Source organism: Hyperolius riggenbachi, chromosome 11 (assembly GCF_040937935.1).
Source record: "Hyperolius riggenbachi isolate aHypRig1 chromosome 11, aHypRig1.pri, whole genome shotgun sequence".
Classification (NCBI taxonomy): Eukaryota; Metazoa; Chordata; class Amphibia; order Anura; family Hyperoliidae; genus Hyperolius; species Hyperolius riggenbachi.
The window spans coordinates 106,494,577-106,520,329 of NC_090656.1; the positions used below are offsets into that span (position 1 = coordinate 106,494,577).

General features: G+C 44.4%; 1 protein-coding gene across 7 annotated transcripts in view; it reads right to left on the reverse strand.

The window, feature by feature from the left end:
* The window catches only part of VWCE (von Willebrand factor C and EGF domains), a 448,320-nt gene that overhangs the window by 385,490 nt on the left and 37,077 nt on the right, over positions 1-25,753 (reverse strand). For all 7 annotated transcript variants that reach the window (XM_068260102.1, XM_068260103.1, XM_068260099.1 and 4 more), the window contains exons 2-6: positions 22,533-22,627; positions 21,881-21,970; positions 21,761-21,802; positions 13,601-13,720; positions 11,625-11,780 (exon numbers count right to left, since the gene is read on the reverse strand). In XM_068260102.1, the coding sequence (XP_068116203.1) occupies positions 11,625-11,780; positions 13,601-13,720; positions 21,761-21,802; positions 21,881-21,970; positions 22,533-22,627 (503 nt within the window). The remainder of the gene's footprint in view (positions 1-11,624; positions 11,781-13,600; positions 13,721-21,760; positions 21,803-21,880; positions 21,971-22,532; positions 22,628-25,753) is intronic.

Consider the following 25,753-nt stretch of genomic DNA (forward strand, 5'->3'; position numbering starts at 1 on the left):
ATGCAGTGATTGGTATTACAAATGTGCGGCTGTCACACACACAGGTACTGTGAACAGGTGCAGTGACTGGTATATAACACTGCGCATTTCTGTCACGCAGCTGCAGTAAACATGAACAGGTATGCAGTGATTGGTATCACAAATGTGCAGCTGTCACACACACAGGTACCGTGAACAGGTGCAGTGACTGGTATATAACACTGCGTGTTTCTGTCATGCAGCTGCAGTAAACATAAACAGGTATGCAGTGATTGGTATCACAAATGTGCAGCTGTCACACACACAGGTACCATGAACAGGTGAAGTGACTGGTATATAACACTGCGTGCTTCTGTCACGCAGCTGCAGTAAACATGAACAGGTATGCAGTGATTGGTATTACAAATGTGCAGCTGTCACACACACAGGTACCATGAACAGGTGCAGTGACTGGTATATAACACTGCGTGCTTCTGTCATGCAGCTGCAGTAAACATGAACAGGTATGCAGTGATTGGTATTACAAATGTGCAGCTGTCACACACACAGGTACCGTGAACAGGTGCAGTGACTGGTATATAACACTACGTGCTTCTTTTACGCAGCTGCCGTAAACATGAACAGGTATGCAGTGATTGGTATTACAAATGTGCAGCTGTCACACACACAGGTACCATGAACAGGTGCAGTGACTGGTATATTACACTGCATGCTTCTGTCACGCAGCTGCAGTAAACATGAACAAGTATGCAGTGATTGGTATTACAAATGTGCAGCTGTCACACACACAGGTACCGTGAACAGGTGCAGTGACTGGTATATAACACTGCGTGCTTCTGTCAGGCAGCTGCAGTAAACATGAACAGGTATGCAGTGATTGGTATTACAAATGTGCAGCTGTCACAAACACAGGTACTGTGAACAGGTGCAGTGACTGGTATATAACACTGCGTGTTTCTGTCATGCAGCTGCAGTAAACATGAACAAGTATGCAGTGATTGGTATTACAAATGTGCAGCTGTCACACACACAGGTACCGTGAACAGGTGCAGTGACTGGTATATAACACTGCGTGCTTCTGTCACGCAGCTGCAGTAAACATGAACAGGTATGCAGTGATTGGTATTACAAATGTGCAGCTGTCACAAACACAGGTACTGTGAACAGGTGCAGTGACTGGTATATAACACTGCGTGTTTCTGTCATGCAGCTGCAGTAAACATGAACAGGTATGCAGTGATTGGTATTACAAATGTGCAGCTGTCACACGCACAGGTACCGTGAACAGGTGCAGTGACTGGTATATAACACTGCGTGCTTCTGTCACGCAGCTGCAGTAAACATGAACAGGTATGCAGTGATTGGTATTACAAATGTGCAGCTGTCACACACACAGGTACCATGACCAGGTGCAGTGACTGGTATATAACACTGCATGCTTCTGTCACGCAGCTGCAGTAAACATGAACAAGTATGCAGTGATTGGTATTACAAATGTGCAGCTGTCACACACACAGGTACCGTGAACAGGTGCAGTTACTGGTATATAACACTGCGTGTTTCTGTCACGCAGCTGCAGTAAACATGAACAAGTATGCAGTGATTGGTATTACAAATGTGCAGCTGTCACACACACAGGTACCGTGAACAGGTGCAGTGACTGGTATATAACACTGCGTGCTTCTGTCACGCAGCTGCAGTAAACATGAACAGGTATGCAGTGATTGGTATTACAAATGTGCGGCTGTCACACACACAGGTACTGTGAACAGGTGCAGTGACTGGTATATAACACTGCGCATTTCTGTCACGCAGCTGCAGTAAACATGAACAGGTATGCAGTGATTGGTATCACAAATGTGCAGCTGTCACACACACAGGTACCGTGAACAGGTGCAGTGACTGGTATATAACACTGCGTGTTTCTGTCATGCAGCTGCAGTAAACATAAACAGGTATGCAGTGATTGGTATCACAAATGTGCAGCTGTCACACACACAGGTACCATGAACAGGTGAAGTGACTGGTATATAACACTGCGTGCTTCTGTCACGCAGCTGCAGTAAACATGAACAGGTATGCAGTGATTGGTATTACAAATGTGCAGCTGTCACACACACAGGTACCATGAACAGGTGCAGTGACTGGTATATAACACTGCGTGCTTCTGTCATGCAGCTGCAGTAAACATGAACAGGTATGCAGTGATTGGTATTACAAATGTGCAGCTGTCACACACACAGGTACCGTGAACAGGTGCAGTGACTGGTATATAACACTACGTGCTTCTTTTACGCAGCTGCCGTAAACATGAACAGGTATGCAGTGATTGGTATTACAAATGTGCAGCTGTCACACACACAGGTACCGTGAACAGGTGCAGTGACTGGTATATAACACTGCGTGCTTCTGTCACGCAGCTGCAGTAAACATGAACAGGTATGCAGTGATTGGTATTACAAATGTGCAGCTGTCACAAACACAGGTACTGTGAACAGGTGCAGTGACTGGTATATAACACTGCGTGTTTCTGTCATGCAGCTGCAGTAAACATGAACAAGTATGCAGTGATTGGTATTACAAATGTGCAGCTGTCACACACACAGGTACCGTGAACAGGTGCAGTGACTGGTATATAACACTGCGTGCTTCTGTCACGCAGCTGCAGTAAACATGAACAGGTATGCAGTGATTGGTATTACAAATGTGCAGCTGTCACAAACACAGGTACTGTGAACAGGTGCAGTGACTGGTATATAACACTGCGTGTTTCTGTCATGCAGCTGCAGTAAACATGAACAGGTATGCAGTGATTGGTATTACAAATGTGCAGCTGTCACACGCACAGGTACCGTGAACAGGTGCAGTGACTGGTATATAACACTGCGTGCTTCTGTCACGCAGCTGCAGTAAACATGAACAGGTATGCAGTGATTGGTATTACAAATGTGCAGCTGTCACACACACAGGTACCATGACCAGGTGCAGTGACTGGTATATAACACTGCATGCTTCTGTCACGCAGCTGCAGTAAACATGAACAAGTATGCAGTGATTGGTATTACAAATGTGCAGCTGTCACACACACAGGTACCGTGAACAGGTGCAGTTACTGGTATATAACACTGCGTGTTTCTGTCACGCAGCTGCAGTAAACATGAACAAGTATGCAGTGATTGGTATTACAAATGTGCAGCTGTCACACACACAGGTACCGTGAACAGGTGCAGTGACTGGTATATAACACTGCGTGCTTCTGTCACGCAGCTGCAGTAAACATGAACAGGTATGCAGTGATTGGTATCACAAATGTGCAGCTGTCACACACACAGGTACCGTGAACAGGTGCAGTGACTGGTATATAACACTGCGTGTTTCTGTCATGCAGCTGCAGTAAACATAAACAGGTATGCAGTGATTGGTATCACAAATGTGCAGCTGTCACACACACAGGTACCATGAACAGGTGAAGTGACTGGTATATAACACTGCGTGCTTCTGTCACGCAGCTGCAGTAAACATGAACAGGTATGCAGTGATTGGTATTACAAATGTGCAGCTGTCACACACACAGGTACCATGAACAGGTGCAGTGACTGGTATATAACACTGCGTGCTTCTGTCATGCAGCTGCAGTAAACATGAACAGGTATGCATTGATTGGTATTACAAATGTGCAGCTGTCACACACACAGGTACCGTGAACAGGTGCAGTGACTGGTATATAACACTACGTGCTTCTTTTACGCAGCTGCCGTAAACATGAACAGGTATGCAGTGATTGGTATTACAAATGTGCAGCTGTCACACACACAGGTACCATGAACAGGTGCAGTGACTGGTATATTACACTGCATGCTTCTGTCACGCAGCTGCAGTAAACATGAACAAGTATGCAGTGATTGGTATTACAAATGTGCAGCTGTCACACACACAGGTACCGTGAACAGGTGCAGTGACTGGTATATAACACTGCGTGCTTCTGTCACGCAGCTGCAGTAAACATGAACAGGTATGCAGTGATTGGTATTACAAATGTGCAGCTGTCACAAACACAGGTACTGTGAACAGGTGCAGTGACTGGTATATAACACTGCGTGTTTCTGTCACGCAGCTGCAGTAAACATGAACAAGTATGCAGTGATTGGTATTACAAATGTGCAGCTGTCACACACACAGGTACCATGAACAGGTGCAGTGACTGGTATATTACACTGCATGCTTCTGTCACGCAGCTGCAGTAAACATGAACAAGTATGCAGTGATTGGTATTACAAATGTGCAGCTGTCACACACACAGGTACCGTGAACAGGTGCAGTGACTGGTATATAACACTGCGTGCTTCTGTCACGCAGCTGCAGTAAACATGAACAGGTATGCAGTGATTGGTATTACAAATGTGCAGCTGTCACAAACACAGGTACTGTGAACAGGTGCAGTGACTGGTATATAACACTGCGTGTTTCTGTCACGCAGCTGCAGTAAACATGAACAAGTATGCAGTGATTGGTATTACAAATGTGCAGCTGTCACACACACAGGTACCGTGAACAGGTGCAGTGACTGGTATATAACACTGCGTGCTTCTGTCACGCAGCTGCAGTAAACATGAACAGGTATGCAGTGATTGGTATTACAAATGTGCAGCTGTCACAAACACAGGTACTGTGAACAGGTGCAGTGACTGGTATATAACACTGCGTGTTTCTGTCATGCAGCTGCAGTAAACATGAACAGGTATGCAGTGATTGGTATTACAAATGTGCAGCTGTCACACGCACAGGTACCGTGAACAGGTGCAGTGACTGGTATATAACACTGCGTGCTTCTGTCACGCAGCTGCAGTAAACATGAACAAGTATGCAGTGATTGGTATTACAAATGTGCAGCTGTCACACACACACAGGTACTGTGAACAGGTGCAGTGACTGGTATATAACACTGCGTGTTTCTGTCATGCAGCTGCAGTAAACATGAACAGGTATGCAGTGATTAGTATCACAAATGTGCAGCTGTCACACACACAGGTACCATAAACAGGTGTAGTGACTGGTATAAAACACTGCGTGCTTCTGTCACGCAGCTGCAGTAAACATGAACAGGTATGCAGTGATTGGTATTACAAATGTGCAGCTGTCACACACACAGGTACCGTGAACAGGTGCAGTGACTGGTATATAACACTGCGTGCTTCTGTCACGCAGCTGCTGTAAACATGAACAAGTACGCAGTGATTGGTATTACAAATGTGCAGCTGTCACACACACAGGTACCGTGAACAGGTGCAGTGACTGGTATATAACACTGCATGCTTCTGTCACGCAGTTGCAGTAAACATGAACAGGTATGCAGTGATTGGCATTCTAAATGTGGAGCTGTCACACACATGCAGTGAAAAGGTAGGCACTGAATGTGCTGGGCCTGGCAGTGGCACAGTAGGAATTAGCAAGGGGCCAATGGCCAGCTGCGACTGACTGACAGGGCTGTATATGCAAGCGTCAGTGGGAAACGCACACACACAAAAAAATAGATCACAAGAACAACATTAGCTATCAAAAGAGCTGTTGAGGGGTGCTTTTTAGCAATAAGTATCAGCAAGGGGCAAGCTAACAAGTCTTACAAGAGCCTAACTAAGCTTTTCCTATGTCTACAGCAGGTTCCTCTCCCTTCCCTAATTACTGCAGCCACACGAGTGAGGAAAATGGCCGACACTGCCTGCCTTTTATAAGGGGGGGGATCCAGGAGGGAGTGTAGCCTGATTGGCTACCATGTGTCTGCTGATTGTGATGTAGAGGGTCAAAGTTGAGCCTAATGATGTAGTATATGGGGCGGGTCGAACTCGCATATAGTTCGCGGTTTACAGCGAATGCGAACCACCGAAGTTCACGCGAATTGGTTCGCGGTTGAACCGTTCGGGCCATCTCTAGCTGTCACACACACAGGTACCGTGAACAGGTATGCAGTGACTGGTATATAATATAACACTGTGTGCGGTCACACAGGTGCAGTGAATAGGTATGCAGTAACTGGTATTACAAATGTGCAGCTGTCACACACACAGGTACTGTGAACAGGTATGCAGTGACTGTTATATAATATAACACTGCATGCTGTCACGTAGGTGCACTGAACAGGTATGCCGTGTCTGGTATCAATACAATGTGCAGCTGTCACACGCACAGGTACCGTGAATAGGTATACAGTGACTGGTATATTATATAACACTGCGTGCTGTCACGCAGGTGCACTGAACAGGTATGCAGTGACTGGTATCAATACATTGTCCAGCTGTCGCACACACAGGTACCGTGAACAGGTATGCAGTGACTGGTATTACACATGTGCAGCTGTCACACACACAGGTACCATGAAGCAATGCAGTGACTGGTATATAACACTGTGTGCTGCTGTCATGCAGGTGCAGTAAACATGAACAGGTATGCAGTGATTAGTATTACAAATGTGCAGCTGTCACACACACAGGTACCGTGAAAAGGTAGTCACTGAAAGTGCTGGGCCTTGCACAGTATAGCAATTAGCAAGGGCCAGCTGCCTGCGACTGACAGGGCTGTATATGCAAGTGTCAGTGGGCCACACACAAAAAAAAGAAAACACATCAAAAGCACGTTAGCTCTCAAAAGAGCTGTTGGGTTGTGCTTTTTAGCAATAAGTATCAGCAAGGAGCAAGCTAACAAGCCTAACAAGAGCCTAACTAAGCTTTCCCTAAGTCTACAGCAGGGTCCTTTCCCTTCTCTAATTACTGCAGCCACACCGAGTGAGATAATGGCCAACGCAGCTGCCTTATATAAGGGGGGGGGGGGGGCTCCAGGAGGGAGTGCAACCTGATTGGCTACCATGTGTCTGCTGACTGTGATGTAGAAGGTCAAAGTTGACCCTAAGGATGTAGTATAGGGGGCGGGTCGAACTCGCATATAGTTCACGGTTTACCACGAGCGCGAACCAGTGATGTTCACGCGCATTGGTTCGCCGGCGAACCGCTCGGGCCATCTCTATCCTTGACGGCCGATGTCATTACCCATTTTTGCCACAGCTCAAAGTAATTGCTTGGACTGAATCAGGAAAAATGTGGTTCATCGAGTAGAACATATATCTCCATTTCTCTGTCTATCCTACACACTGGCATGTATGGCCCTCAAAGACTGGAGTTGGACAGCCCTTCAGTAAGGGGATAAATTCAGCAATTTGCAAGCACTTGGGATGAATCTGTTTATTCCTAGTAAATGCTGTATTGATGCGTTATGAACTCTAGGACCAACTGCATAGGAAAGGGTTGTGAGCTGTGATTGGCAGCAGATAACAGGCGGTAAATAAGAGGCAAAACTGTCCACCTGAAGGATACCAACTACAGTGCTCATAGTGAGGTACTGACACACCATTTTCATGGCCTTTTGTTGTTTAATTATTTTATTGACTTTGACATGGAGGGAAAGGTCATGGTTGCATGAATGTGAATATTGGCAGGTTCTAATTAAACTGATGTTCTGTGGTTACTTCAGTGGACATGTATATTTTAACATCTTTGTCTTTATAACCCATTGGGGGGAGGGAGGGGGGGGTGTTAAAATAGGCACTTTTTGTCACTCCATTCAAGAAGTCCTGTGTTTTCAACAGGAGAGACATGTCCTATCTATATATTGCTGTATATTGAATGTAGCCCTCCCAGTGATGTTTAGCTTTGGCTGATTAGCTATGTGGATTCCCTGGCTTTGAAACACTAAACAAACATTCCACAGAGCTGCACCTGACAGGACTAAAAATGCAGCTACCTGTGACAAATTTCTAAACTTTAATCAGGAATCAGGATGATTTTACAATGGAATGATGTTACAATGTTAGGTTATCTTCACTACAGTTGCTCTTTAAAATTGGTCCAAACGACCATGTGTATAATTATATAATATACAGGTGTTGCCCTGTAGCAACCAATCAGATGCCACCAATTTTACAGATATAAAAATAGAAGCAAACAGATGGCTGGATTTTACAGTTTAGGCTGTCTCCAATTGAGTTCCTGTACATTTTTAGAATGCCTCTATTTCTTTGCTTTATAACTGACAGCAGCAATAAAGACATGTGTCTCTCTAGAAGACATTGATGGGGTAATCAGCTGTTGTTATTGCCTTCCTGGAGATAATCTATGACATGTTATAGAATACATTTAATGTCCTACCATATTATGCACTAAACAATTAGATGATTACCCACAATCTTGCTGGGGATAATAACAAGCATGTGAGTCTTTAATGTTTGCTATTACGAGGCAATATTGGGCTCCCATGAGAATGATTACTGCACTTAACATCAGTTCCAGACACATCTGCTGAGCACCAGCCATGGATATGTGGGGATGAAGGGGTTTACATAATGCTGTGGATGGCAGGATATGGAAGTATAAACTGTTTTGTTAGACACATATGTTTGATGCGTGAACAATGCACAATTTACTAACAAATTATTAAAGCATGATGGTTTGGGTACAGAACCAGAGTGCCCTGTGTTCTGCGTGGAAGACAAAAGGACATGGAAGGGAAGAGAAAAATTATTTACAACATTCTCCCTGATACTAAGGCTCATGCAGGATGTGAAACCCTTGGTTCTCAACATGTGGCATGCATACCCAAGGGGTGCTTTAGTTGGATTCAGGGACTTAACTACATGGAGCGCTCCAGAAGAACTGCTGCAATGTTCACACCCTCTTACCCTGTGGTGACCACCATGGCCCACTGCCAGGAATGATTTAACAAGTGTGGCTACCATGATCCCATACAGGGCCTCCCATACAGGGCTGGCATTTGCATAGCGGCAAACTGGGTAATTGCCCCAGGGTCCTGAGCTGACTGCCAGGCGCCACTGGTCTCCCCCTAATCTTGTGTTCTCTGGGGCCCATACAAAGTTTTCGGCAGTGTAGCAACTCCCTTGTACTGGATGGCCCGCTCTTCCATTTGTCCGTGCGTTCATGTCTTTATTCCCGCTGGCTACATCTTCTCAGAGCCGAGGCGGCATATTATGTAATAACATGTGCAGGATCATGGAGGAGAGGCTACCCTGCGAAGATGAAGATGGTACCACGCACAGCCAAGGACTAATGGCTGATTGTTACTCTGCTGAAGTACCCCCTGAACAGAGGCATAACTATAGGAGGAGGAGCCCCTGCAACAGCATGGGTCAATGAGGCTGTCTGCTAACCATTTTTTCACCAATTTTGCTGTGTATTTTGGGTCATGGTCATGCTGAAATGTCCAATGGTGCCCAAGGGCAAGTTTCTCTGCAGACTGCCTGATGTTGTTGTTGAGAATCCTCATGTATTGCTCTTTTTTCATGGTGCCCTTTACTGTGATTAGGTTCCGTGGTCCATTTGCTGAAAAACACCCCAAAGCATTAGGTTCCCTACACCATGTTTGACAGTGGGGGTAGTGTTATTTGGGTCGAAGGCTTCTCCTTTTTCAAACATCATTGTGACCAAACTTCAATTTTTGTTTCATCTGACCATAACACAGAAGACCAGAAGTCTTCTTCTTTGTCCAGATGAGCATTTGCAAAGGCCAATCGAGCTTTTTGTGTGCCTTAGCTGGAGAAGTGGCGTCCTCCTTGGTCTGCATCCATGGAACCCCGCAGCGTGCAGTGTCCATTGGATTGTCTGCCTTGAGACATTGCCACCAGCAGAGCCCAGATTCACCAGGATGGCCTTGGTCGTGATCCTTGGATTCTTTTTCACCTCTCTCACTATCGTCCTGGCCAGCATAGGTGTCACTTTTGGCTTCCGACCACGTCCTCTAAGATTTTCCACAGTGTGGAACATCTTGTATTTTATAATACAAGCTGGAACTTGAAAACATTTAGGAATGGCCTTGTAGCCCTTTTCTGACTCGTGAGCAGCCAAAATGTGCAGCCGCAGGTCCTTACTGAGCTCTACTCTCTACTGCATTAGCTGTGACTGTCTACAAACCGACTGCAGAGAGCTACTTTTTTTCACCTGTTGAGTTGATTAAAACAGCTGTTCCCAATTAATTAGGGTAATTATTAGGATGCTTTAGAACAGCTTGGACTATTTGGAATGGTATAAAACTTTGGATTTTCCCACAGACTGTGACAGTTTGTGAATGGTATGAATCATTTTGGACTGGACACTTTTTGTTCAATGGTAAATAAAAGCTGAGAAATGTTTTTTCACAATAATGCCTCTTGTACATCGTCTTATTATCTTTTGGGAGACACCTATCATTTGCCGTCAAAAAATTACTTGCTGGTTGAATAAAAGTAACTTTAAGTCAAAATTTCCTATGGGTATGAATAATTATAGGCAGCAATGTAGTTCTGGCATGCATGCAAATGTCAGGCAAATTAAATGCAGAATAGGATTGCGCCAATCAAATGCACATTTGTTGATTTGGATTTTCCCATTTCCCTGCTGCATATAATGTGCATGAAATTTCCATGCAAGCCAAAATTATTTTTGTTGATAATAAGTGTTGTAAGTGGTTAAGGGCTCTAACACAGGCGACCTGGGTTTAAATCTTAGCTCTTCCTGTTCAGAAAGCCAGCACCTATTCAGTACAGAGACCTTGGGCAAGACTTCCTAACGGCTGGAACCCACTAAGGCAATTTTGGCAGCATTTTGGAATTGCCGACAAACGCCAGTGATTTCCAAAAATTCTTTGCCAATGAAAGTGGTGGGGGACCCATTAGTGCGATTGCAATTAGGGGTACATGCAGCATTTTGAGCGTGTTTGCCCTTAATGCAAAGTATATAAACGCTGTATAAATCGCTTTTGAAAGCGATTACGCAGTGCTTTGGGTGGTCGAGCGATCGCTCTTTAAATAAACTTTAAATACTCACCCGGTGTCTGGATTTCTTCCTTCTGTCCAAAGCCCTGCCCCCAAAGTAAGAGTTCACATGCGCCTCTCTGATTGGTCCTAGAGAAGCACCTATGACCTCTTCCTTTAGGAGACGGGGCTAAGGATGGAAGAAGGATGACTGGTAAGTATAATAAAGTTTTTTTAAAAAAAAACAAATCACAAATCGGAAGTGCTGTACAGTTTAACCACTTCCGTACCAGCAGTCTCTGGCTCCTTAAGGACCAGAGACTGCTGGCACCAAAAACCGCAGCATACCGACGAATTGCCGAACATACTTGCCGCTCTCGCCGTTCACGACGCTGTCCCATCGACGCAAGCCCCTCTCTATACCGTCTCTATGACGGCAGAGCACTGTCACCTGGTCACTCAGGAGCCGCTTTCATTGGCTCCTGACATCTATCATTGTGAGCCAATGTGATTGGCTCTCCATGATCACGTGGTCAGGAGCCAATGAAAGCAGTTAATGTACAGCGCTTCCAAGTGACGGGAAATCGCGAAACGCCCTAGGAATCGCTGCAAACAGCACTGCAGCGATTTTAAAGCGATGCAGTGATTCCTAGTGGGTTCCTAGACTAACACTGCTACTGCCTATAGTGGCTGCTGCTCTGGTGCTTTGAGTCCGCAGGAGAAAAGCGCAATATAAATGTTCTCTTTCTCTAGCACTGAGTAAATGACGGGTGTCCTATATACCTCGGAAACCTTAGCAGACAACTCAACAATATGTACATTTTCTAGATTTTATCTTTTAAAAAAGTGTTCGACTTACCAGCAATAGTGTTAGGATGTTTGATGGGCAGGCATGTGCGTCCATTGGCAGAAATCTGATACCCATAATAACACAGGCATCTGTAGCTTCCGATGTTGTTCTTACATTGCTGCTGACAGTGGCTCAATGCCTGAGGCCGAGAACATTCATCAATATCTGACAGAGAAATAGAACAACAGCGTAACACTCATACACGACTTTACTCACTTCTAGCTTTGTCATTGAAGGAGACCGACCTTGTTCAGAAATAAGCTTGTTGGCTTCCACTTTTGGGGTTGAAGGAAATGTTGAGGAATTTATGGAGTCAGAAAACAGATCTTAAAAAGGGGCTGGTACCATTGACTGCAATGTACTATGTTTTTTTTTTTCAAACTGCAAAAATCCTATGCTTCAAAAAGCTTTAAGAAGACAATGCTAAAGCAAAAGCATACCATTTTCCATTAGTTACATTTTTTTTACAATGGCATCAGTTTTTCATCTGGTTCAGTTCTTTCCATACCACCACTCGCTCGGTACCTGTTGCTGCCAAATTATACCGATCCCTGAGGACCATCAGAAGTACCAGGCTCCCATTGGTTAGAAAACAATCTGAATCTTCCCTAAGAACCAATGAGGATTTTCATAGGTCCACTACTCAGTGAACCAATGAGAATCCTCCCTGGGGACGGATGATTCCCATCAGTCTATTGCAAACCAATGGGACCTGATGCTTCTGCTGGGGCTCTGGGATCTGTATACCGATGGTTGTTCCATGCAGGGGCGTGAATGGACAACATCAGCAGTGGCAGAGGACCTAAATAGACAGTGGCAGGTAAGTATTTTGCAAAACCTTTGCAGAGAGCATCCTAGTGAGAACAGACACCGTCCGTTCCCATATGCTACCATTGATTTTGTCAGTCTCTGTCACCATCTGCTTCTTCCGGCTAATCTGGAAAAGTCGTACAGGATCCAAGGTTGTATTTTGCTCATTGGAATGGACTGAATAGATCTGTTCTGAATGGACTGATAAGAATGCATCCTATTGCTTTGCATGGGATCTATTTGAATCTGTTCCATTTCTTTGCACTAAATAGAAAGCTTTTAGAGCCAGGGTGAACGCAGCCTCAGTTTTCTCAACTTATAATAGAATACTCCAGAAAAGAGATTAAAATGTTGGCAACACGTGGAGAGATTTGAATGCAATACTCTTAAAGGATAATGTATTGTCATTGGACTGGGCAATTTATAGTAATAATTGATAACATTTTTAATTTATGGGTGTCTTTTAAAAATGTTATTATTCCAAAGCAGCACAAATTATAAACATTCTCTGTCGCTGGCTGGCTGACTCACGTATTAAGCATTGTACACAATGATAGATCATTCACAGCTGAAGCTGCCGACTGAGGCCAGCTCTGCTGAGAATCTAGCACTTGTACACTTGATGCATTGGCGAGCGATCAGCCTGGTGGATCATCCCGGCCAAGCTCAGGAGGAGAGCATTCTACTCAGCCTGCTTGTTCTGTGTATCCATCAGGCCTCTTCCCCTTCCATAGCCAAAGAACACATGACTACTACCCGACGTTGCATAACCACTTTGCATCTAGACCTTTTTCCCCCCTTATGGTTATGCTATGTCCCTATTTAATCAACAATAACTTTATCCCTACTTATGACACCTAAAATATATAGCTCAGGTGTAAACTGGTTAGCCACTTAACAGGCAATTTTTTAATGACTCCAGCCCAGGTTAACCTAGAGATGCTTTGGAATCTGTGCATATGCCTTAGTAAATAAATAAATCGAGTCAGTCACCACTCACTACTTGCTGTTTATTCTCCATGCTAATGTACATCTGTGATTTCTTTAATGGTGTGGAAAGGGTTAATGGTGTGTCAAGAGTGAAACTAAATATTCTTTCCTCTTTTTGCATTTTTCTGCCTTGAACAGTGTAGAATGAAGACCCGATACCACATGTCTGGAATCCAACAACTTACCAAAGCAGCTTTTGCCATCTTTGCCAAGAGTGTAACCATGGAAACAGGTGCACACAGCAACACCATTCACCACTTTACAGCCTTGATCGCAGCCTGCAGATAAGCAGTTGGGAGAAAAACCTGCAATACATGATGTAAAGGTTGAATAGCACCCAGTAATACTCACCAGAGAAAAGTCATGGAATGTCATTACAGTAAGTCAAAGCCAAACATCTACAGTAAGAGTTGTGGAGTAAAAAAAAATAACTATCTGCTGAAGATTGACATTAACTTAACCCCTTAAGGACCACAGGCTAACCCCCTATCCAGTGTCCAGGCTATTTTTTTTTTAATTAGGGCTCTGCAGCTTTAATGGCTTGCTTCAGAGCCACACATCAGTCCACACAAATTAATCCCTTCCCGCTTTTCTGCCCACCAACAGAGATTTCTGTTGGTGGGCGCTGATCTAATTTTTTTTTTAATTAATATTATTGTCTTTTTTATTTTATTTTTATAAAAATGCCTATTCTCTTATTTATTTTTTTACTCCGATCCCTCCCCCACCAGCCAATCACAGCGATCAGCTCTCATAGACATCAGCCTATGAGAGTCGATCACTCTCTGAGACTTTCCAGGGGACAGCCGAGTGACACGACTGTCCTCAGTACAGCGCTGCCGTAGATTGCAGTGCTGTACAATGTAAATAGACGGCAGTTTCACCATCTAACAATCTCCTAGCGGCGATCACCACTGGGAGACTGATGGAGGACTTTAGGCGGTCCTGGAGCTACCGCCATGTTCATGCCAATTGGGATAAGGCGGTTGACAAGAGGTTACATGAAACGAAAAAATGCTAAGTACATTAGGAAACCATGGCTCCTCTTGATGTTCATATTTCCTTGATATCATGGTCAGGGTCAATTCTGGGCATTTTGGTGCAACTCTACCACACCCCAAGCTAAATCTGCTGTTTAGTGATAGTTTAGTCATATGGCACTAAAGCCACAAGAACTGACTGTGTGGTGACGCAATGCAACTGAGGAAAACTGCAGGTCTGGAAACAGTAGTCACACACAAAGCTGAAAGGCACATGTCAGTTAGGGAGATTAAAGTACCCCTGACATATGACCTGGTCCCCGATACTTTTAATATCGTTTTTTTTACTGGACTAGCGCACAACACAATTCTCCCACCTCCAGCACCCCCTGTGGCCCCATACTGCTGTCAAATATGGGTGGGGAGTAATTTATCAGCTCTTCCTCCCTCTCCCTCCTTAGTCCCGTCCCCTCCACTTGCCACTATAGTCCCCCATATGATTCACTGCACACAGCATGCAGGGAAGCTACGCTGTGTGCGGGCTTGTGGTGATTGAGTTCAGGAGGATATCCCACCTCAAATACCACAAGATTGCATACAGCGCAGCTCGCCTGCTCGCTTTGTGCAGAGAATCGTATGGGGAACTATAGCGGCGAATGGAGGGGACTGAATTATGGACGGGCAGAGGGGAGGAAGAAATGCCACTTCCTCCTTGCCCATATTTGACTTTCTGCTCAGTCAAAGATTACGACTGAGCAGAACGGGGGCTACAGGGGGCGCTGGAGAGGGGGAGAATGGTGCTGCCACGTCAGGAGTACTTTAAGGCAGGAGACACATTTTTTTTTTCAGTTTTTGTTCTGCGCGTATTTTTCTGCATGCATTTTCTGCACACCAAGTGTGTTTCTATGCTGAAAAACGTGCACATTTTTCACAGGAGCTAATGTAACTGATCGAGAAAACTGACAAAATGTGCAGAATTATCCTGCAGAATGTCAGGGTTTTTTTTTTTCGCATGAAAAACGCATTAAGTGTGAACTAGCCCATTGATTAACAGGAGCTCTCCGTTTTTCTGCGCACAAACTACACATGAAAACAGTCAAGTGTGTTCCCTGCCTAAAGTGAACCAGGTAAAATTATTTAAAATAAACTGATTTAAACTGTTTTGATTTTCCGATAGGCTCCAAGTAGTCACAAGAGATTAGCCTTAGGCAAATGGCTGCATGTACTGCAAAGCTTATGTACTGAGTGCCTAGGACACTGGACATAGTATAGTGCATAGGACAGACTGTTCATTGTAATCAAGCTGTATATTTATTCCACTTTGTTATAACTACTTTGTTTGTGTTAGAATATTTCGACATGCATAGCAGGTGCATTTGATTTGTATTAAATTACTTAAAAAGCTAACTTGTTATTGCGTTAATTCAAGAATCTAAATTACAGGAAAATTAAGTTTATGAGCTCCAGGATTCCAGTGGCAAATGTCTGGTTTTGCACGTGTTATTAATGTAGGGTGACCTCATCGCGGGATGTAGAGTTGGACACGCCTGGGCCTCGTACGATTTATTTGTATATTTTATTAATTTACTATAAACAAATTCTATAGATTTGTACAGCATAGGATACAGTCAGATCATTCACATGTAGAGATGGTACGAACATAGAATATTCCGTTTGCGAACAGCGAACGCGAATTTTCTCAAAAATTTGCGAACCGCCTGTTCGCAGCGCGCTCCATACACTTAAATGGCAGGCGAACAGCTGTCAACTTTAACTGTTAATAGCAAAGCCCCCTTATATGCTAGAAACACCAAATTTGCACGGTATATGGGTAGGGACAGTGGCTACAAGAGTAAAAAAATTCAAAAAGACCTGAAAGTAGAATTTGAGAAAATCGATGTTAAAGTTTCAAAGGAAAAAAAGTATACATTTAAATGAAGTAAATGACAGATAATGTAGCAAACCAAACAGTAGTGTAAATTTACATATATCAAAAGAAAGAGCAATTAATTTTCTGACGGTGTTTCCAGATTGGACAAGGGCTCTGAGCCAATTTATTTGATTCAGTACAAAAGAACCGGCTCATTCATGAGCCAGTTAGTATAGCTTAGAATGCGTCCTGTGTGGACGCGTAGCTGCTGGCTCCCGGCTCTCCTCCCCACCTGGCTGCACCTGTCACCCCTCACCTAGCAGGGTGCTGCTAGGTGCCAGTCTAGGTGAGGTGACAGGTGAGGAGGCGGGAGAACAGCGGGAGCCGACAGCTATTTGTCCCACAGGACACATTCTCTGCTATATGGGGGGCGGCGGAGATCTTCAATCAACTGTAACAGAAGATCGCAAGATTGGAGGATGCTGTATTCGTTGAATCGTTTACCGAGCATAATGGCGTGGGAACATTTTTTTAAAGGTACAGGTAAGTATTTCTGGTTAATTAAGAATATTAAAATACTTTGCTCATGGTTGTGTTTTTATTTCATTTAACCCTTTGTGGAAATGGGTAAGGGGTATTTTGTACCCCTATACTCATTTCTCCTGGGAGGGGAGTGGGCATCTGGGGTCCCCTTCTTAAAGGGGACTCCCAAATGCCACCATGACCCCCCCCCCCCCCCGGGAGTCGTCGCCCTAACCTCCTCCTGGGGCACCGGAGGTGGGGAAGAGCCCCTTGTCCATGGTTTGGACAAGGGCTCGTGGGGAGAGGGGAAGGCCCCCCTCCAATACCATGGACCATGCGGGCTGGTATAGATCAGGGAGCGAAGCCCCAGTCCCCCGGGGGCCCGCATTCTGGCTATCTCAGCCAGCATGGGGTTACAGAGCTTCCACAGGGGGGACCCCACGATGGATGTTGTTGTTTTTTTTTTTTTTATTTCCCACCATCTGAACATAAAAAAAAAAAAAGTTGATAACAAATTTTAAAAAAAAAACGACGTGGGGTCCCCCCTCTGGAGGCTCTTTAACCCCTTGTCCCCCATGCAGGCTGGGATAGCCAGAATGCGGAGCCCTGGCCGACTGGGGCTTCGCACCCTGAGCTATACTAGCCCGCATGGTCCATGGTATGGGGGGGCTGCGGGGGAGAGGGGCAGCCAAGCCTTCCCCTCTCCCCCCGAGCCCTTGTCCAATCCATGGACAAGGGGCACTTCCCCACCTCCGGTGCCCCAGGAGGAGGTGGGGGCGATGACTCCCTGGGGGAGTTCATGGCGGCATCTGGGAGTCCCCTTTAAGAAGGGGACCGCCAGATGCCCACCCCCCTCCCAGGAGAAATTAGTATAGGGATACAAAGTACCCCTTACCCATTTCCACAAAGGGTTAAAAATGAAATAAAAACGCAACCACGAAAAAAGTATTTTATTAATTTAAATTAACCATAAATACTTACCTGTACCTTTAAAAAAATGTTCCCACGCCCATATCCTCGGTAATTGATCCAACGAATACAGTATCCTCTATCTTGCGATCTTCTTTACTTTGATTGAATATCTCCGCCGCCCCGACACCACACACGCCTGCCTGCCCCACCTGTCACCCTCACCCATGCTGGCACCCAATGCACCCATGGGTGCCAGCATGGGTGAGGGTGACAGGTGTGAGAGAGGCAGGGAGGGCAGCGGGAGCCGGTGGTAATGCGTCTGCATAGACGCGCTCTCAGCTATACTAAGTATAGCTGAGAGCAAAAAGCATCTTTAAATTTTGGCTCCAAGGCTCCCCATTGGTTCCTTATCGACCAATGGGGATCCTCTTGATCCCATTGGTCTGTTAAGGAACCAATGGGGAGCATTGGAGCCAAAATTTAAAGATGCCTTTTGCTCTCAGCTATACTGTATAGCTGAGAGCAGTTCAGCGAGGGTGGCATGTGTGGCGGTGGGTGCGCGCGAAGATCTTCAATCAAGATGTAACAGAAGATCGCAAGATAGAGGATACTGTCGTGGGAAAATTGGCATGGGAATTTTTTCTTAAAGGTACAGGTAAGTATTTCTGAAGATCGCAAGATAGAGGTTAATGTCTTTGTGTGTGTACATAACAGATTATAGCGTGGGACCTTTCCCGAAGATATTGGTGTGGGAACTTTTTCTTAAAGTACATGTAAGTATTTCTAGTTAATTAGGAACATTAAAGGATTTTTCTTGTGGTTGCGTTTTTATTTCATTTAACCCTTTATGTAAATGGTTAAGGGGTAATTTGAACCCCTATACTCATTTCTCCTGGGAGGGGGGCAGGCATCTGGGTTCCCCTTCTTAAAGATGCCACCATGACCCCCCCCCCCCAGGGATTCGTCGCCCCCACTTCCTCCTGGGGCACCGGAGGTGGGGAAGTGCCCCTTGTCCATGGATTGGACAAGGGCTCGGGGGGAGAGGGGAAGGCTTGGCTGCCCCTCTCCCCCGGAGCCCCCCATACCATGGACCATGCGGGCTGGTATAGCTCTGGGTGCGAAGCCCCAGTCGGCCAGGGCTCCGCATTCTGGCTATCCCAGCCTGCATGGGGATAAGGGGTTACAGAGGCTCGGGAGGGGGACCCCACGTCATTTTTTTTTTCAGATTTCCCATACAAATGTTTAATATTTTTTTTTAAATATTGTTTCGCACTATTTTTTATCACATCCTGCAAATTTGGTGTTGCTAGGATGTAAGGGGCCTTTGCTATTAACTGCTGGGAAATAATTCCCACACTCTTTGAGCGGCGGCATTTAAATGTATCGTTTTTTTTCTTTGAAGTTTTAAAATCGATTTTCTCAAAAAGTATAAGGTCTTTCTTGTTCCCAGTGTTCTTCTTAACATAACCTGCAAATGTGGTGTTTCTATCTTTTAAGGGGGCTGTGCTATTAAATGTTAAAGTTGGCGGCCAGACATTTTCCAAATGGCAGCAAAGCAGGGCTTAATACGATAAATATCATTCAGGCAGGACAAAAAATCAGGTTTTAAACCGATAAATAACGTTTTGACGGTTGGCGCCATGTTTTAACTTTATAAAACGATAAATATCGTTTAATAATGATTTTCAATGAGGCGCCATTTTTATAGCGCCCGCGCCTGGCGCCATTTTTTACTACTCCCATCTTTCGATATTGTGGCATGGCCAAAGCGGTGCGGCTCCGGAGGGGTTTGCAGGTGGTCTGCGTATGGAGCCACTGGAAACCCCATCAGGAAATTCATGGCTCTTTCTTTTGATACATGTAAATTTACACTACCGCTAGGTTTACTACATTATCTGTCATTTACCGCTTTTAAATGTATTCTTTTTTTTCCTTTAACATTTTAAAATCATTTTTCTCAAAAACTTTAAGGTCTTTTTGAAAAAAAAATTGTCCTCTTGTAGCCACTGTCCCATTCCATATACTCTGCAAATTTGGTGTTTTTAGCATATAAGGGGGCTTTGCTTTTAACCCTTAAATTTGGTGGCCATTCGCCTGCCATTACAGTCTATGGGAAAAATGCGAACGCAAATTTTTTTCAAAACAAGTCGTGTTCAAGGCGAACTAAAAAACAGGCCAATGTTCGCAGAATACTGCCCGTACCATCTCTAATTCCCATTAGTCTGTGCTCCAAAGAAGGTTACAATGTAACAGTCATGCTACAGTCGTATAAAGCCTTTTAGATCTTCAGGCTGGTTGCCCAGTGCGGTGTCCACAAAGAAATCAGGCTTCATTTGACCTAGCGCCATGGTGCATAATCCGTGTGGGAGGCAGGGATCCTGTGGTAATGCGCTATAGATTTTGAGCTGATTTTACTACTTACGGCGCACCGCATAGACTTGTAGTGGCCTTGCAGCGGGGCGACACAGCAGCAAATGGGCCTCAATGATTGTTACTTGTTGATTACGCATGATTGTATCAGCCAAAAGCTAGACAGCAGTAGGTGAACCTGACCGTTCATGTAAAAATACCGATCGGTAATTTGGGCACTGGGTATTGCCGTTAATTTAATTTCACTAATGATATTCAAATAAGTCTACCCAACATACATCAAACACTTACCTTCCCCCTATCTACAGCTAACACCAGGGCCAGATTTACCATAAGGCACTGTAGGCATCGCACAATCCTCTCCCCTAGTGTCTCCCTCCTTCCATATGCAGAGTCTCGAGTTGATTGTAAACGAGGTTACTCACCCAACTCTCGGCATTCCACTGATGATATCTCCCTTCAGTCAGGGGCACCTCTAGCTACTTAATACTGAGGTTCCACTAGCTACCTAATACTTGGGGGCACCTCTAGTTAATTAATACTGAGAGTACCAGTGGCTACCTAATGCTAAGGGACACCTTTGGCTACCTTTGACGGGTAAGGGAACTAAGGGAGAAGTGACAGCTGGGCCAGCCTGCTCACTTGTGGTGCGCTTCAGCACCACTAGGACATCTGTGCCTATAGACTCCTATGATGTAAATCCAGGCCTGTCTAACACTATACTTGAGCACCACACAGATGCCTCTCCCTGTTGCACTCAATAATGGTAGTCGGCTATAGATAGAGCCAGCACTTGCACTCGGCTATACATGAATGATGATTTTCCTCCTGCAATGCCGTGTGCTTCAAAGAACTCTGTTACTTCCTGTGAAAACGGATGGTAATACTTCCTATGAAAATATATGATGTGAACAGCTACTGACTGTTCCTATCGACTGCCACTGTGTCTGTTAGCATTTAGCAGTCAGTACATTTTGTTTCAGGTCCAGAAATGTTGGACTTTCCATTTCATTTACAGAACGGGTTCAAACGGAATTGAAATGTCTGAATGGTTCCATGCCATTACATAACACAAGACAAAACTATTAGGAAGGAGCTTCTGAGACCATCACTCAGGGTATGACAACACGTGGGAAAAGGCTCCAAGAGTTAGAGGGGGGCATCAGCTGCACGGTCAGATCTCATCAGGGGAGAGCCAGCTAACACTGAAACTCGAAGCCATTATTAAAGCTACTGATTTGTAGGTGCACAAAAAGAAAACATTTGGCACTATGAACATGTTGCATTATGAACTGTATTCTTATTTTGAGGAATATACCCACGTAATGGATCAGAAGTGCTCTTTTTTGCTAGGACCCTATATGATGTGAGGGGAGCCTATTTAATGTCCCACAAGCAATACTGACCATTGTCATAGTGGTCCAACATCTTTGGTGAGTCAACAACCACATGGTGTTGGTGGTGGAAAGAGTCAAAGTGCTGGTCAAGCAATTTGGTTCCATCCATGTCATAACATTGAATCAGTTTTCCTGTCAGTTTATCCGGCCCTGTACACTCCGGAAAACAGTACAAAGCATGTGTAAAGTGTGTCATGTAGTTAACTATATGATGCCCAGTGGTCACGTCACTGTGGCTTTTGTGATGGGAGTATGTGAGCAGATGACTGATTTGTATCATATATTGTATCTTACCTTTCTCTTCCAGTTCCTTTTCATATTCAGTGACATAGTGATCTGAAACAAGAACTATGTTTAGTCTAGAAATAAATGGATGAGAGCAGCAGACATAGGTCACACATCACAACTCCTTACCAGTGCAAGTGACACCTTGATGTCCATCTCTGCAGGAACACAGATTAGGAGCGATACAGTACCCGCTGCCACAACCGAATGAGCACAGGGCTGCAAGGGACAAAGACAAGTGGTAGGACTATTGGTGCATAGTGGCAGCTTTAAGGGGCACCTAAAGTGATTACAATATGAAAGATGCAATTGATGACTTCCTTTTAGAAGATGTTATAAAGAAGACACCAGGCTGTTGTGCACATCTTCTTACTCTATAGACCCCTAAAATGCTGAATAATCATCACTGATATTTGAGTGACAGTTTAAGGGACAGTGCCAGTCCCTGTCTCTTATATGGAGAGGGGTAAGGGAGGAAAAGCTGAGGATACTCTGAAGGCACTAAGCAAAAACAGCTGTTCTTGTTATTTGTTTAGCGATCATGGAAGATTGATAAACAATGGCATGAGCCACATGTACTGATGATACATTTTTACCCAAGACCACCTTCTCCCCTTACCAGTCTTCCCTCTAGCAAACCAGATTTGACAGTAGGAATATCACAAAGCTACTCCAAATACAAAGAGAATTAACCAGGATTAAACCCAAAAGTACTCTACAGAAACTGACATACAGCCTTGTAGTACAATCTGTCTTTCCATGAAAGAGAGTAAAAACTTACGCTGAAGGCATTGTCCAGTGCCTGGCAAGATCGTCCATCCTGGACAGCATCCACTGCCCATACCTGAGAAGCAAACATGAGGCCCAGAACGAAGTCTAGAATGATACAGGAAGAATAGAAATATATTAATAGTTGTGTGCATCATCTGTGTGCTAGAGCCACAAAGCAATCTGCAATGCAAAATGCGTCAAATATACCGCTTAAATCTTAAGATATTCTCAAATACGTTTCATATATTCCCTATACTGCATGATGGTAATTGTACTGATGTACTGTAGCTGAACTGCCTGTGCATTATTGTGCCTAGTACACACCATACAATTTTCTGTTAGATTTTTCTGTTAGATTTTCTGTAAGATTTTCTGTAATTAGATTATTTTCTGTAAAGTACTGGTAGAGACTGGTCATTATCTCTGGTGCATTGTCTTCTGGTTATCTCCTGCTGAGTAGAACAATGCTTAATTGCTTGGCAGATAGCTGGTTAGATAGATAATTTCCAATATGTTGGAAATTATCTATCTGGCAGGTAAATCTAAAGCCCCATCTACACGATACGATTCTTTATACGATTCGATTACGATTCTATTTACGATCCGATTAAATCCAACATGTCCGATCGGGATTCGATTAGATTCAATTTGATTTGCCATTGTTTTGTAATGGCGAATCGAATTGAATCGAATCGAATCGAATCCCAATCGGACATGTTGGATTTAATCGGATCATAAATAGAATCGTAATCGAATCGTAAAAAAAAAAAAAAAAAAGAATCGTATCGTGTACATTGAGCTTAATGCTGGGAATACACGGTACATTTTTTTAGCCATTTAGATGGCTCAATTGATAATCTCCGACATGTCCAATCTCCCTCCCGATCGATTCCGCACTCAATTTCGCACAGGGAACAATGGGAAAAGATAAGAAAAACGAATGGAAGATAAGAGAACCGGCGAGTAATCGAGCGGGGAATCGGTCGGGCGGCAGAATCGAGCCGCAAAAACGCACTGTGTATTCCCAGCATAACAGAAAGTCTTACAGAAAATTGTATGGTGTGTACTAGGCATTGGGCAGGCTCCTATGACCAGGCCCCCTAGGCAGCTTGGTGACTTGACCCTGACAGTGACGGGAGGCTAATCACATAATCATTGCTGCCCCTGTGACTGGCCAGTTGAAGTGAACAAAGGGAAAGTTTTTCATACACAAACCATTATCTGGTCGCAGTGCCTGGCAGTTAGGAGATATGAATTGGTGCAAGGAATATTAATACTCCCATTCCAGGCAAAAATGTTTTCCTAGATCAGTCTAAACTTTTAGTTGTTGAGTTTGCTTTTATATTATTATTACTATTATTCATTTATGGTGTATAATTCTGACCTGGGGCATAACTACAGGGGACCAGCCCCTGCGACTGCAGGGGGACCAGACCTGTAAGGGGGCCCAATTACTGCTTCACGCTCTCTGACAAAGGGGTCCATCCTTCAGATCAGGTGTTTTTGTGGCTACACATCTTATGGCAGTAAAGATTATGATGTCCACACTTGTTTTATGACCCTTGCAAGATGGGCACTCAGGCTGTGAGGGTCACTAGGGGAAAGCAAGGAAAAAGGTGGGAACATTGGGAGGCCCCATCAAAGTTGTGCTGTAGGGCGCCATCATTTGTCGTTACACCTCTGATTCTGACATCTACAAAGTCTTGTTATTTCCTCTCTGTCAGAGGAGCTTACATTTGTTAGTTGTATTCATAGTCGAATTTCCCTACCCTAGTCTAAAGGTGTGTAGACACATATGTATATGTACACCACCAGTGAGCTGGGCGCCATGTGCCGAAACCACCTGCTTTGGCGTACACACCTATAGGTGACAGGACTCGATATCTGGGGCGACCGTTCAGAGGCCTATGGGGAAGAGAAGATGGATAATGCCACAGCGTGCAAAGTAGCAGGCAGGGTTGGGAGATGAACAATGCGCTTGGAGGTCACTGTCATTTAAAGATCTGCGTTGGAGGAATATCTGCACAGATGCTGGATGCATATGCACAGTCTCAGGCCATTTTGGGACACGTACATACAGCATGTTTTGGTGATGTGAAGGGAGTGGGCAATTAACTTGCCACAATATGTTGATAATGTAAAAATTATCCAGACTGTCCAAACTGGGTATTAAACCCAGAACTACTTTCAAAGTATCTGATAAGAAGCACAGACAATGGCCACTTTCTGCACCACAGACAGATAGACTGCACCACAGACTGTTATTGCTACAGGCTGCAATCTTCTCTGAAATATTAATCTTAGTCTGTGCCTTCCACCTCTCAAACAGGATTATGCAGCTCAAACAGCAAGAGTCCCACCTACTGTACACTGCCTGAAGCTTTTACCCATATGCATTAGGTCATGTGTAAAAAAAACAATTCAAGGAAGGGTTTATAGCTGCAAAAGTTTAGCAGGAGGAAAAAAAAGGTACAGCACTCTAATTACTAAGCTATTAGATGGTATTTTTAGATAAATGCCTGAAGGTGTGCTTTAATCAGGTAAGAGCAGGGTCAGTGAAACACATGCAAGCAATTAAAGTTTGCCGCCACAGAAATGAACTGAAAACTAGATACAAGGCTGTCCACATTAAGTGGCCACCAGAGGAAATGAGAAGAAAACAGATATGCAGCACTGAGCCAAGACATGAACCTGTGTACACTTGAGTAAAGTGAGCATAGAGCCACCCCGGTCCCTTCTCCCCACAAAGGAAAACATGATTAATCCATAGAGCACAGGGCAAACGATGATTAAATATGAAGTGGTGACCAGGCATGTTTTGAGCAGATGTCAAAGTATTGTGAAAATTTGGAAAATCTCCCATTGGCCCAGCAACAAGTAAATAGGTGAACTGCATTCCAAGCTGATCTGTAACTACTTAGAGCAGCAGCATTCCCATTCATTTCAATGACAAGGCCTCTTCCATGTCTAGCCGCCCCTCAGCCAGCTGGCCTGGGCCGTGGCCTCTCCAGAAAATTGTCCCTGGCAGGGACTAGCTAGCACCAGAGGGGTTGTCACTCAGAAAGAGCTGCAAGCTGCAGATGAAATGAACAAGCTTTAAACTCCTGTTGTCTATTTGCATGACAGATTCAAGATTTTTTTACACTGTGATGCTGCATTGCATTGTGTTATAATGTACGTATAATGTAACCAAAAACATTTGCAGTGTCATGCAATGTAAAGCACGCAAAG